This window comes from Phalaenopsis equestris, unplaced genomic scaffold, assembly GCF_001263595.1.
Source record: "Phalaenopsis equestris unplaced genomic scaffold, ASM126359v1 Scaffold234164, whole genome shotgun sequence".
Lineage (NCBI taxonomy): Eukaryota > Viridiplantae > Streptophyta > Magnoliopsida > Asparagales > Orchidaceae > Phalaenopsis > Phalaenopsis equestris.
This window is the reverse complement of record NW_018252086.1, coordinates 12,173-27,759: the sequence shown is the minus strand read 5'-3', so window position 1 is coordinate 27,759 and position 15,587 is coordinate 12,173. Positions and strand designations below refer to the sequence as shown.

At 34.3% G+C, this 15,587-nt stretch overlaps 1 protein-coding gene across 1 annotated transcript in view; it reads left to right on the top strand.

Annotated features, from left to right (window-relative positions):
* LOC110038854 (isoaspartyl peptidase/L-asparaginase) overlaps positions 1-5,619 on the top strand; it is a 25,289-nt gene extending 19,670 nt beyond the window's left edge. The window contains exons 2-4 of the mRNA XM_020743772.1: positions 974-1,207; positions 4,608-4,694; positions 4,800-5,619. Coding sequence (XP_020599431.1) covers positions 974-1,207; positions 4,608-4,694; positions 4,800-5,279 — 801 coding nt within the window. The 3' untranslated portion in view covers positions 5,280-5,619. The remainder of the gene's footprint in view (positions 1-973; positions 1,208-4,607; positions 4,695-4,799) is intronic.
* Positions 5,620-15,587: the final 9,968 nt, after the last annotated feature.

Genomic DNA, 15,587 nt, shown 5'->3' with positions numbered 1-15,587 from the left:
TTATTTAACTAACTTATATATATATATATATATATATATATTCGGCTCAATTTTGTTCGACAGCACTAGAAAAACTCAAAATTCGAGAATTTCTGTCGATTAAAGAAAGTACTATGACAGTCTTTTATAGATACTTGGATATTTTTTTCGTGTATTGATGTTGAAATGGAATTCATGAAATCGAGTCTTCTGACGCAAATATTAAGAGAAAGGTTTATATTCCTGCACAATGGGTATCCGATAAATTCAGAAGTGGCAGAAGCTAAGATAGTTTCTTATTTTTTCTTTTTCATGTTTTTCCTTATAGGCTCTTAATAGAAAGCAAAAACAAATAAAAATGTTTTCACTTTTATGTACAATTTCTTAGAACAGATGTTTTCTTGGCATTTAGAATGAAATTTTGTTTAGTTATTGCTTAGCTTACCTTTGTTTGAAGGGTTTTAAAGAAAAGCATTCTTTGAATTCATGTCATATGCTTTTTAGATTTTTTCCCGGGCTATATCATGTTTATATTGCAATGCAAGGAAGCTATATCTCCAAGTCGAAACTTCGCTTCATTTAGTAAATATTAACTTAACTACCCTCTTTCTGTTGATTCTCATCCCCCCTCATCCACATCCATAGATGTTACCAAGAGAAAAAATTCTATTGAAAATAGATTTTTTTTTTCCTAATTAATGGATTGTGGCATGTCCAGCATCTCCAAATTTAGAAGCACCCAGTGATGTGCTGCTGATAATTAAGAACATGACTTTTCATTAGTCACGTTCATTTTTTATATATATTAATGTCTTGAGGAATCTAGCAAACTCTTATCCGTTCTATTGGATATATAACTAATGTATTCAGTTGCTTCTCTAGAATTACTCAAGGCATGACCCAAACCTTATTTTGGAAATCTTCTTCATGTTAGCTATTCATTTTATCATTTATAATTCATTTTGGGAGTTGATTTTGTAAATTAATTTTGTAGGTGCGTGAGTTAGAAAATTGCCCATACTTTAATGCTGGAATAGGATCTGTCTTGACCACCAATGGTACTGTTGAAATGGAAGCATGCATCATGGATGGCAACACAAAAAAATGTGGTGCTGTCTCAGGCCTTTCTACAGTTGTTAACGCCATTTCACTTGCACGGCTCGTAATGGAGAAAACACCTCATATTTACCTGGCATTTGATGGAGCTGAATCCTTTGCAAAGGAACAGGTTAGTAGTATCTTATTTGCTTACAATTAAGGTTCATATATTGTTTTTGGTTTCAAATCTCCAAAAGAGGGTTTTGTTTGGGAAATTTTGATTGGTATCAAGGGTTGTGGAGTTCAATTCTATTCTTTTTTGATATTGTGGAAACAAATAACTGAGTTAAATATTTTTATTTTGAAACTTTAAATATGATGTGTGATGCATAATACACAAACAAGCTAGTTTGGGCATCTGCCATACTAATCTTTCAGCACAATCAATACTGTTTTGGCATAACTTCAAATAAAACTGAACTGGATCAGAACTCTTTTGTTTTGAAGGGATGTTTTGTATATATTCATATAGTACCGAAGTTTTGTTTTTTATTCCATCAATATCTTATCAAATATTTTCTCTTTTTAGTCGCATGAAATTATGAAACTGAAATCTATTTTAAGTTTGTAATATATGATGGTATGCATTTTGACAATTAATTGCTAGTAAGTAACATTTTAGTTCTCAGTTTGGATTTCTCAATTATTCTTGCACTATACAAACTCATGATGCTCCTTGTTGTAACATTCTGAGTTTGTTGAGGATTTTAAAGTTCTTAAAATTATTATGCTAGCATATAAATGTTGCCACATATGCTTAATATTTTTTTAGGACTTCATAATATTTATTAGTGTAATATATTCTCATTGTGGAGGATATTCTTTCTCATTGTATTTTTCTTATTGCACCCTTATCTTGCTTTTATAATGGCATGTTCATACTAGCGTTAATATTGTCAATCAAGAAAGATGGAAATCAGACAGTTAAATTAAGAGTTTTCTATAATTAGAAGCTTCCTTATTTCTAATATCTTTATTTCGATATATTTTCCTTTTAGCTGAATATTTAGATTAGGAATATGTATTACTAAGTTACCTAAAATAGATTATATGCATTTTATTTTGTATCTAAAATAGACTGTAAGATTGTTATTTAATGGAATGAAAGTAAAGGGAAAAGACGATCGAACTCATTCAGAATTTAGCCTATTTTTTTCAAAACTTTAACATGGTATCAGAGCCAAACTTTTGCCCTAATCACCGATAGTCGTTGGAAAACCTTCAAGACTCCCTTCCCGCCGACCTTGACAAATTCTTGCGGTAAGGGAGGAACTATTTCTTTTCCTTGATTCATCCATCATCTGACAAGCCTTTGCAAGGGAAGCAGACACGACACTCTCCGCATCCGCATGAACGCTCCCCAAGTCGGCGGAAGCCTTGTTGTCTTGGGAGCCTTGTTCTCAGCTTTGATTGCACCATGGTTTATGTCCATCAGAGAGAGGATCCATGGAATTCTATCATCGCTGGAGCTGCTACCGGTGTCTTTCTATCTATGCGTCAAGGTCCGCCTCCGCGGGAAGAGCAACGATTTTCGGTGTGATCCTTCTTGGGCTCTTTAAGGGTGCAGGTATCATGCTCAACAGAGTTCTCAGCACGCCGCATAACCTCCCTCCTATGGATGATCCCAATCTCGCGAAAATGATGGCAGCTGGTGGAGGAGCCGGAGTCCCGCCCGATTTCCTGCCAATTGGGGTTGGGCCATCAACTATGCCACCTGCTGTGATGGCAAATGATGTCGGTGCTGCTTCTTCATCATCCTCTTCTTGGTTTGGTGGTTTATTTGGTGGTGGAAAGAAGCAGGCGAAAACAACAAGGATTCTTGGGCTGAAAGGCTGTTATGTTTGTATTATTATTCGTCCGATTCGGATCTTCTGCGCTAGGCATTGCTGCTTCTGTGACATCTTCGACAGCTTCTTATGCTTCGTTTCATCTGCTTAAGCTTTGGCTTCGATACTTCTTCTTAGATCGATGGCTTCGGCTTCAGCAAACTATAGATCTTAGGCTTCGGCATTCTCGGGCTTCGGCACTCTTAGGTTTCGGACCTATAGAGCTTTGGCCTTTCAGGCTTCGGCACTTTCGAGATTCGACACTTTCAGGCTTCGGCACTCTCGGGCTTCGACACTTTCAGGCTTCGACATCCTCAGACTTCGGCACTCTCAGGCTTCGGCACTTTCAGGCATCGGGCTTCGGCACTCTCGGGCTTCGACACTTTTGGGTTTCGGCATTTTCAGGCTTCGACACTCTGAGGCTTTGCACTCTCAGGCTTCGGCATTCTTACGCTTCTGCAAAACTTTGGCTTCGACACTCTTGGAATTCTGCATTTTTAGGCTTCGACACTCTGAGGCTTCAGCACTCACGGCTTGAGGATTTTTTATCACGACAATATTATAAATTTCATGTTAAGAAATTGATGCTTCATGATCAGTCAGCATCAATTTGAGGGGGGATGTCAATCAGGAAGGAAGACAGCTAAATTAAAAGTTTTCTATAATTTGAAGCTTTCTTATTTCCAATATCTTTATTTTGATGTATTTCCCTTTTAGCTGAATATTTAGATTAGGAATATGTATTATTAAGTTACTTTATTATTAAGTTAAGTTACTTAAAATAGATTATATGCACTTTATTTTGTACCTAAAATAGATTGTAAGATTGTTATTTAATGGAATGAAAGCAAAGGGAAAAAGGCAATCAACTTATTCATAATTCAGCCTATTTTTTTCAGAACTTTGACAAGTATTAAGTAAAGATGTAGTTGTTTATTTTCTAACAAAACAAAACCCGCATAAAGGCAATGTAGCATGAGTTCTAGGATTACGTGGTTAAGAATGGGCATAGACACAACCTACTGTGTAGTAAAAAAGGAGAATAATTCACTGTCTTATATTATGTGAGATTTTAAAAACAACTTGTGGGCAAAATATGATGTCATGAAACGTTGGCATAGATATGGCAAAATGGACGTATTTCCTTTAAATATTTCTCTATCTGTGTGACAAACCAAGATTTGATCTCAGTCACTGACGAAAATTCGATTGAAGATGATAATAGTACACTGCCTAGGCATGAAACTTGAGTTAGCATGTACAAACCAAAACAATTAAACACTGCTAAGATGTTACTGGGGAACATTTTAGTGCATGTTATAAAAGGTCCGAGCACAGCTAAATTTTGATAAAATGGATAAACCTCCGTGATGTCCCCAGCAAGCACCAGTAACTATATAGATGTTTAGGGAAAATATTATCATGATTATCATTTTGTATTTTTTTTTCCTTTAGTACTGAGAACTTCGATACAACATATTTTCGGCCTTTTTGGGATTGTTCTTTGTTGTGGATTTGTCCTGTCTTCGGAATGGCATTGCTAGTTCTTTCCTTCTGATGTATTCAGACCTACTTGCTCTTCATTTTCAGTAGCTGTCCAAGTATCTCTTCTTTGATGCGAAACTATCTCCTGTTACTTAATGTAATTCAGTTTAAACCCTAAGGTATCGTAAGCTTTCTTGTTGGATGAACTAAACACTGCAGGGTGTTGAAACAAGAGACGCAAGCCATTTTATCACTCCTGAAAATATTGAGAGGCTGACCCAAGCGAAAGCAGCAAATAGAGTGCAGGTATATTTCATTTTAATTGTCAGTTTTGCAATCTGCCTGTGAATCTAATTACAAATTTCAAAAAGTGAATTAAATTTGATATTACTAAATTCAAACTAATTGCAGATTGATTACACTCAACCTGCTCCAGAGAAACCTCTTAAAGAGTCATCTTGCGACAGCCAAATCGGTACTGTTGGATGTGTTGCAGTGGATGGCAAAGGAAATCTCGCTGCAGCAACTTCCACTGGTGGCTTGGTGAACAAAATGGTGGGCAGGATTGGGGACACCCCGATAATAGGTGCAGGAACATACGCCAATTCCCTCTGTGCCGTCTCAGCAACTGGTAAAGGGGAATCGATCATACGAGCTACCGTTGGACGGGATGTGGCAGCTTTGATGGAATATAAAGGTCTTTCTTTGAAAGATGCTGCTGAATATGTAGTTGAGCATTCTCCCAAAGGTACTGCTGGCCTCGTTGCCGTTTCTGCTACTGGTGAGGTTGCCATGGCTTTCAACACTACGGGCATGTTCAGAGCTTGTGCGAAAGAGGATGGTACCTCAGAGATTGGGATATGGCGTTCTATAGAAAATGGAGATGTATAGAAAATGGGATATGGCTTTCAACACTGCTACTGGTGAAGTTACTGAAGATCTGTATCTCTACCAACCTGTGGTGTGACCTGGGAAAAATTATTCCATACGGATCGGACAAAATTATCAGATCTACGGTTCCGATGTATTTCAGTGGGCCCCACCGAATTTTTTTTTAAAAAAAAAAAACTGAAATAATCCCGACCGTAGATCACCGTGATCTACGGTCAGGATCGGACACCGCATGCAATAATTCCTCGTGACCTGGGCTTGTGTTTGATGACGACAGGAAGATATTTATGAAGTAGATATATTTCTATGTTTACTTTTTAATGTATTAAATCCTAAATCATGATTGGTATCCAACCCCCTACCAACATCAGCTAGCAGATTTTAGGAAATATCAAAATCTTCAAATTATGGCAGCATGGCCAACAAGATAATTTTTTTTAAAAAAAAATTAAAGATTCAATTTCAAAATTATAGTTCTATTGGTTAGCTGAGGTATGAATGCATATAGTGCCAAACTCATGTTGTTTTACAAATTCACCTTAATATTATTGACAAAGTCTATAGAGCATTAATTGTGGATACTTGATAGACTAGTGATCCACCGTTCAAATTTTTTGTTGTACGGATAGTAATTAGCTATACCCATGGATCTTATTAGCTCTCTCTTTAGTTGACTTTTTGAAAATGTACCAAGTCCTCATCTTTTGCTTGAGCCCTTCCATTTTGTTGCTTTTTTAAGAGAATAAGAATTTGTTCCTTGATGCCCTTAACCATAAAAATGATAGTAAAGATGTTTAGGAGTCCAGTAAAACCTTGCTTAGGATGGTTATGGAGACTATGCTTACAAATAAATTTAGCATCAACTAGGGGAGATTTAATACATATAAATACAAAATTTTAGTGATCTTTGAATTGATCCTTATTAAAAATGCAACTTATTGTTAGAATAGTGGCTTTAGAACTCATCACTTCTTATGGGTCCCAACAGAATTATATTCAAGCATTAGTTCTATTAATGGAAGCCATGTACTCTTCACATTTATTGATGAGTGTAGTTGTTGCTCTGGCATCACGATGTTCTTTGGCTTGTTGGTAATTAAAGGCTCCATTTCCAAACAAAAATTCTCATTAAAAAACAAAAGCAAGACAACGTGCATAGGAGGAGAAAATGAGAAAATAAAGTTAGAGATTTTGAACCTTAAGAGAATGCATCTAGTCAACCTTAGTTAAAAGAAAAAAAAAATAGAAAAAAAATAGAAACTAATTTGACCTCTTTCCAACAAAAGCGATCTAACCTAAGTTTGCTCCAACCAAAGTGGTTAGGTAAACTCATGCACCACACTTACTAATCACCACAAAGTTTGGTGAGGATTTTTATCTGAACGATCAGGCATGGCATTCGAACAATAATATTATTGGCCTCACCTTTGGGAGGAACCTAAAATGACACTCATAGATCAGAACCTTTGGGAGGAACCTAAAATGACACTCATAGATCAGACATGTCTTGAGTAACCCTCTGGCTTAAGATTCTCAGATAATCCATAAAGACCTGAGAATGATCATCATCATCATTAAGGCAAAGGGTCTAACAATATTGACTCCTTTGAACTTATCTAGTGTCCTCAAAACCCTAAAAACTCCCAAAATACCCCTTTTGGGCTTTAGATATGATGACACCCTAAAATGATCAGATCAGCAATGACAAACTTTAATCCGGTCAAACTTTGACCTAATGGTCATTACATTGACTATAAGGTCATTACTGACGCCAAATTGACCTGATTGGTCAACTTTGATCCAACTGGTCAATTTTGGTCAAACTGGTCAACTTTGGTTAACTTGGACCTATGGATCAATCAAAACCCTAAATTTGTCAAATTTGACCATTTGATCATTCCAAAATCCCATATTGGTCAAACTGGACCATTTGATCAACGATAGACACCATTGACCAAATATTGGTCAAAATGATCAATTTTGAACCTTATTGTCACCACATAGACCTAAATGATCACCATATGGTCAAGACTCCATATGGTCAATTTGACCATCCTAGTCAAACCCAAGTCATACCACCAACCCAAGGACCCCATGACTGAACTAACCATGACATGGTCAAGCAAGGCATCATGGTCAACCCTGGAGCTAAATTGGTCAACTATGGTCAACCCTAGTCAACCATGGTCAACTTGGTCAACATTATCATTTTTTTATCAAAATTTAGTCTTTTCATCAAATTATTTTATTCTCTTGATTAATTAATTAAAGAGAGTGAAATTAAAGATTATTAGACCTAGGGTTAAGTTTAAAATATTGATTTTGGCAAGCCAAATCCATAGCCACATAAAAATCCTATTTTTACACTTAAACCCTAAACCATCATCTAACAAATGATTAATGGGCCATCCATGACTCATGAAATACCCATGGCATGATTAAATTTCAATAAATGACCAAAAACAAAAAGGGTATCACAAGGGTATCATGAAAGGAATATGAGGTGGCATTCCCTCATGAATCCTTAAAAATGGATGTAATGAACTCATTCTTCACCTCTCTCATTCTCCATTAAAGGAGTGACTCATATAAACCTCATCCTTCTCATGATTAAGGCAATCATGAACATAACATAAGAAAAAATAAATGATGATGAGGAGGTGTATGTGTCACCCCATCCTCAACACCATTAATTAATCAATAGAGCTTGTATGGTGTGTCACCCCATCCTCAACACCATTAATTAATCAATAGAGCTTGTATGGTGAAGGTTATATCAGGCCCTTTGAGTTGCCATATCCACCACCCAAGTTAGTCAATGGGGGGTAGCCAAAATATGAGCTCAAATTTTAACCTAGATGAAGGCCTCTATGGATAATTAATGGGAAGCTTTATCCATGCTAATCATCATCCTGAAAACTTATCCACGGTCAAGATACCACCTCCCTTGCCTTCCCCAAATGAACCTAGACTCTCTAGACACCATGGATGTCTATAAATAGAGCTAGTCATGAGTTACTAAGGGAGGAGGAGAGAAGAGATCCATATACATTGTTTAATTCTTGAGACACCCTAGAGAGAAAACTTTGTCAATAGTCTAAGGAGTTGAAACCCCATACTTTCAGTCGTTGGCCTTCATTGCTCTCTTTCAATTTCCCTTCCAAAAAATATGATAGAACTACTCCAAATCCCTCACTAAAATTTGCGAAGAAGTTCTCAATCAAAATTGAGTCTTCCCATTGGCTCCAACCTATTCAAAGCCCAAGTCATGAACCTATTTCAGTAAAATGATCCCCAGCTTGATTTCACTTCAAATTGGACATACAGGAAGCTTTGTGAGGACATAACAATCGCTCCTATCAAATTTGACTGAGGCCTCATGATGCAGGATTTTTGTGTGTTGTTTTTATAAATAGTTTTCAATACTATAAAACACACACACGACAGTGCTAATAACAAATATGCAATTCAAATCCAAATAAAAATGACTTTAGTACAAATAATTTTATCTTTTAACATCTTTAAACTGATAAACTTGTAATAATAATGTAAGTATACGTATCACTCAAATAATAAAAGGCTTTAATGGAGTCCTAAATATCAATCCCACTGGGAAGTTGGAAATGCTTATGAATAAATTCTTATGAGTATAATGTAAAATAAAATTTAAACTTCAAAACTGAAGTACGAAATTTAAACCTAAAGTAACTGAGTGTATGCTAAATAAAATGCAGTTAAAAGAATTAAGTTAATTAAACTAATTGTTAAACTTCAAAAGTAATCTTATGAAAATTAAACTCTTGAGACACCCTAGAGAGAAAACTTTGTCAATAGCCTAAGGGGTTGAAACCCCATACTTTCAGTCGCTGGCCTTCATTGCTCTCTTCCAATTTCCCTTCCAAAAAATATGATAGTTTTTTGGGTTTTACATAACACTTTCCAAAACCTCAAATTAACCACTCCAAAACCTTCACTGAACTTCATGAAGAATTTCTCAATCGAAATTGAGTATTCCCATTGCCTCAAACTCATACCAATCCCAACTCGAGAACCTATTTCAATGAAATCATACCCCAGCTTGATTTCACTTCAAATTGGACATACAGGAAGCTTTGTGAGGACATAACAATCGCTCCTATCAAATTTGACTGAGGCCTCATGATGCAGGATTTTTGTGTGTTGTTTTTATAAATAGTTTTCAATACTATAAAACACACACACGACAGTGCTAATAACAAATATGCAATTCAAATCCAAATAAAAATGACATTAATAAAAATAAATTTATCTTTTAAAATTTTTAAACTGTCAAACTCGTAATAATAATGCAAGTATACATGCACAAATCCAAATAAAAATGACTTTAGAAAAAATAATTTTATCTTTTAAAATCTTTAAACTGTCAAACCCGCAATAATAATACAAGTATATGTATCGTTCAAGTAATAAATAGCTCTAATGGAGTCCTAGATATATGGATTGTGAAGGAATTAAAATTATATATATATATATATATATATATATATAATTATTTTGTGATAAATAGGAGCAATTCTATTCTTTACAATCTTTCAAGTGCATAAAGAACGTTGACTAATCTAGAGTTTGGTCCCTAATTTCATGGTTATGCTGAGAGGATATCGACTATCACTCTAGAGCTTCCACCACTCCCTCGCTTAAGGTCTAACAATCTCATATTAGCTTCTAATCAATCGGACCAAATTGTGGATTTTAATCTGTCACCTTAAAATCTTTAAAATCTCCAATTTTCTCCAATTTTACATCCAACAAAGTATATCTCCCTATTTATTTGCACTTAACCCCATGGATGACATCTTCTCCTATGGAATCAAATGTGACTCACCATGTTGTAGAAATCATAGCCCTTACAGATCATATGTCTCTCAACACGTTTTAACATTTCAATTGGCTAGATCAAAAAGTAAATGAAGATCAGAGTTCAAATCATCAAAAATTATTGACATTTAAATATGTATAAAGCAAAATCATTTATTCACAAAATCATATCTCAGGGTAGGGAGAATGATGAAGAAAACTACCCAGAATTCATGAGAAGGATAAGATAAAACACAAATTTCATATATTAAAATAAGTTTACAAAACAAAGAAATAAGAAAACACAACTTATCTCACAATTCTTCCCAACAATCCTTCCCAAGAAAAACCCTAGAAGTTCTCTTCAAGCACTTTCACTCTTTACAATCACACTCAATTCTCTCTTAGAAGTGTAGAAATGTAATGAAGTCTTGGAAATGTAATGAAGAAGAAATCACTCACTTTCCCTCTCCTCTTACAACCCTTGAAGAAAATCTCCAAGTCCTTGACTTTCTCTCTTAATCTTGTCAAACCCCTCTTTCAAACCTCTTTCACACCCCCCTTCTTTAGCCCTAGACTTCCCTCTCTTTTATTAGAGGCTACCTCCCTCCAAAAAGAATTCAAAATTCACTCCAAAATTTTATCCAAAAGTCAAACCTTTTGAATTCCAAAAGACATGTCTATTAATCCATGAAACATATCCCTTCATAAAAGAATCTTCTAAAATGTCTAGATGCATTGAATCACTCCATCGGGCATTTAGAACATGTGGAACCTTCAAAATTTGTAAAAAATTTTTCTCAAACCTCCTTAATTCATAAAAAGTCGTCTTTGGCGCTGATTCTGGCACTCCGGACGCTAAGTTTCTTAAGACCACGCTGTTTTGGGTTCTGGCGCTTCAGGCGCCGCCTATCTATAAAATGTCGCTTCAAGCACCAAATTTGGTGCTTCAGGTGCCAGCTCTCTATAAAGTGTCAGGCACCATATCACAAAATTCACTAATTTGACTACAAATTTTATTCTTTTTGCTACTTTTGCTCCAAATGCCTGAAATTGATATACCTGTAACAAAAACATGAAAATGCCCTTTTTTAAAGTGCAATATCACCACAAATAAGCATAAAATGTATACTTAAACTAGGACATTATTTTGGTGTATCAAAATCCCCCAAATAAAAATGTTACTTGTCCTCAAGTGACACTTTTACAACATAAAAATATAACTTAGGATAGAGATTAACTTATAAACTTCTATAGTTTAGTTTAATAAATAAAATAATAAATTTTAAGAAAAAATTTTAACAACTTAGATTAAAACTATAAGTCTAGGAGTACTTAGTAATCAAATCTATGATTTCTGAATCTCTATTCATTTCAAGTAAATTTGTAATTTGTCTTATCAAGGAAATTTAGAATATCCATATGAAAAAAAACTTTATGAAAACTTTACTAGTAAAGGTGCTAATACTCAAATACAAGTTTAGAAAGGTAATAAATCTTTTTCCTCAAGCTGATTCAAGTGAAGACAATTTTTGATTAAGCATCTCCTCAAGCTTCTCCTCAGATTCTTTTTTTCTTTCTCTTTTTTAGGATCTTTTTAATCCTTTCTTTTCTCTTTCTTCTTCTTTTGTTTTTTTCTTTTTTTTTTCAAGTGAGGATTACTATATCTGGATAGTCTTTAATAGTTGTAAACTTCATTGTCCTCTTCATAAAGTTAAGACTTCTTATCTTTCTTCACTTTATAAATTCATATTAGTCTTGATGATTTTTTTGTTAAAGTCTCATTCTTTTCTTCTTACATGAAACTCTAAAGATCTTAATACTTCAAAAATATAATTTCCTTTACTTTAAATAGAAAAACTTTGTCTTTTCTTTTCATACCAAATATCTTTAACTTTAGAATTGACCTTCATTATTAGAAATTTTTACCTAAATTTACCATAGTATTTACAAACATAAATATAGTCATTTAAAGTTGAGCTCTTAATATCTCATGTCATTTAAATAAATTTTAAAAATATAGTTAATTGAGGACATATAAAATTTAGTTTACTTCTTTTTTAAAAAAGAAATTTCTTTCCCCCAAACTTAAATTTTTAAGTAATTAAATTGTTCAGCACAAAAATTTTTATAGGTGAAAAAAATAGTAATTACATAAAAACTAAAAACTAACTTATAGAGGATTTTTGAATATGAAATTGGGCTCTGGTATACTGCAGGTACTAACTTTAAAAATACAAGCTTTAAAGCATTAAATGAAACATAATATATTTCAAAAGATTTGCTAAGAATTAAAAACATAAACAGAAATTGAAAATATTAAAAATGCAGAGAAAAGTAAAAATCTACAAATTCTATTACAGTTCACAGTACAACATTATTCTTACTACAATAGTTTAAAAGAAAACACATAACTAACAATCAAAATAACAAACAAACAAACAAACTAACTAACTAAACTCCTAAAATATCTGTCTTCATCCTCTTCATCATCATCTTCTTCCTCTTCTTCTTTTTCTTCATCATGATCTGGTGTATAAGGAGTAAAAATGGGACAAGTTGCAAATTCCACATTGTAATATCCCCTTAGATATCTAGTCATAGCCTCCTGATATGCTATATCATGCTAAACTCTCCTATAATTATATTCATCTTTATATGCATTCCTAGCCTCAATTCCTCTAATCCTATTTTGCATATTCACAATATCCGTTTGTTGTATCATAAGCTGCTTCGTGTTGTTTTCAAGTGAAGCAAAATGAGAATATCCATTTTTTGTGTCATAAGATGTTCCATGATGTTTTCAAGTGAAGGAGAATGAGAAGTAGATGGCCTTGCAGCAGATGTTGAGGGTGTATCACTTCCTCCACTCCTAGATTCAACAAATGATTCAGATCTCTGGACTATGTGTCTGCCAATGGGTTTCTGGAGCTGTAGCTTTTCTTCATTTCTATAAAACTCTACTGCAGATTTTTCACATAAAGTGAAAATCAGGGGTAGGTTATCCCATACTACTAGCTGTAGCACTCCTAGCTATACTCCAAGCATGATGTACTATAAGAGCACCAACATCAACTGCCTTCATTTTCTGAATGTAGAGGTTCAGCACAACTCTTTCCTTTGTTACTTTGCTCAGATGATTTGTTGGAAGAAATTTAGCAGATATTAAGTAATGTTATACTTTTGATTGAAAAGTCATTGTGGAAGTGGAAAAATTAGCTTGCTTATTTTTTTATTTTTTACTCTCCCCTTCCATCAGTCAAAAAGGCAATTACTTCATCCAGTGATGAGTCAGTCATCATGAATGCAGCGTATTTGCAATGGAAAACATTCTTCAGTCCATAAAATGCATTGATCTTTTCTTTAGAAAACTCAACTTGCTTACCTCTCACAAAGATGTGATCCTCTAAAGTAAATCGCAAGTGGACATAAAACTTGCAGATCATTGAGACTATTGCTACTGCAATGAAGTAGCAGAATCTCTCCTAATTTCTTGTGACGATTAACCTCTCGATCTGCCTCTCGGTTTAGCAAATTCTTGTTTCTATATCAATTTTATTAAACCCATTTGAGTATTGTAGCTATGTTGGGTCTTATAGTTGATGAATTTTCTAGTGTCAAAATCTCCCGTAGGCTTTCCTCTTTTTACTCGTGGAGCAATTTGAATTTTAAGAGAAGATGAAATCTATGATCTTTGGCCTTGAAATCATCTCAAATCCACACAATGTGAAGCCCTAACTCGTGTTTTAGAGGTAGGAGATGACCTAAGCAGTGAAAATGGAGTTTGACTGGGAGATTTTATGGTTTTTAACTTATTTGGTCTTTTTTGGGAATTTGACGCCTAAGGCGCCAACGTGAAAATTTTCCAGATTTCATTTTTTTTAGGAAATCTGTTGCATAGCGCTTTACATTAACCTCTAATTAATTCAAATATACACTTATCTTCATAATTAAAAAAATTTTCTAACACAAAACTTTCACAAACAACATAAAACTCACACATATATATAAAATTCACGATATTTCAACTAACAGTTTTCAAGCCAACAAAATCTAATTCAGTGTCTAAAGCAAACCAAACTTCCTAACACTGAAATCTAAGTATCAAAATACTCAACAAAAAACACAAATAAAGTTCAACAATGAAAGTAAATGCAATCCAACATAATACCAAAACATAATTAAGCAATACTAAATATGCATTTCGTGCATAAAGTAAGTTCAAACATCTTTTTTGCTCTCACCCTACTGGATATCTCCCATGGAGCCATGGAGTGGTAGTGCACATACAAGTTGTAGAAAGGTCAATAAGAAAATTCATCAGTAGAATCTTCCTCAATCCAAGCATGTTTCTTGAACATATGCACCAAACCTTCATTAATACATCCAGTATGTTCAAAATGTTCTTTCATACTCCAATCTAGATGATACAACATTTCAGTAATATTCCCAATTGCATGCATAAGGTTCTGTACCTTTTTCTCTATCTTCTTGATCCTCCTTAGAAGTAGATTTGAATTGAAGTAAGCCTGAATAAATGATGAATTCTGGGTTGATTGATCCATCAGTATATTCATATCATTATCATCCCCCATTCCTATGTAGTTGCAATAAACTTCTGGGTCCATAGGCTTCCAAGGAAGAAGAAATTTCTCCCAACTTACATTAGGTACTTGCGATTGGCTGTACAGTAGGAAAATAGTAGATGGATGTCCTGATGGATGTCCTAGTCCAGTGGTTGTGGTTGATCCATTGACAATCAAACCCAAAACTAATTTCACAATTATTGCACCATTGTCAATAGGTTTTCCATTTTGAATATATTATTTCAAAATAGAACTCTCTCTTCGTCACTTTACTAAATTTCAAAGTAGGGAGTAATTTTGATGCAATAAAGAAATGCCACAGCTTAGATGCAAGATTAAACAATGATGAGGAAAAACTTACATTTCTATCTTCTCTGGCCTCTCAATTTGCATCTTCATTAGTAAGAAATCGATATAGTTCATTCATACTCTCTCTTGTAGGGGTAAAATTTGCATAATGGAAAATAGGTAGTGGAAAATTGGTACACTTTCAATCATAAACATCTCATTTATTCTTGAAGGAGTGAATTGTACACACATGACTTACACGTAGACAATTCCTTGGTTGATTCTATGAAGATTTGCATAAAACTCTTTCATGACACAAACAACTACAGTGGCAGTGGTATAGCAAAGCACTTCCCAATATCTCTGCACAATTATCTCTTCCACTCGAGTATTCGGTGTGTTGAATCCTTGATTCAAAAATCCCTTTTCCTTAATTAGCCTCTTCTTCAAAAGAACTCGGTCTTGTAACTTCTGCGCATCGAAACTGATGAACTTCCTCCAGTTTAAAATTCAAAATCTTGTAGTATTTTTAAAGTGGGAAGCCATTGGATTTGAAAAGTAGTGACTCATCCCTCGTTTTCCTCTTTAAAATATGTTT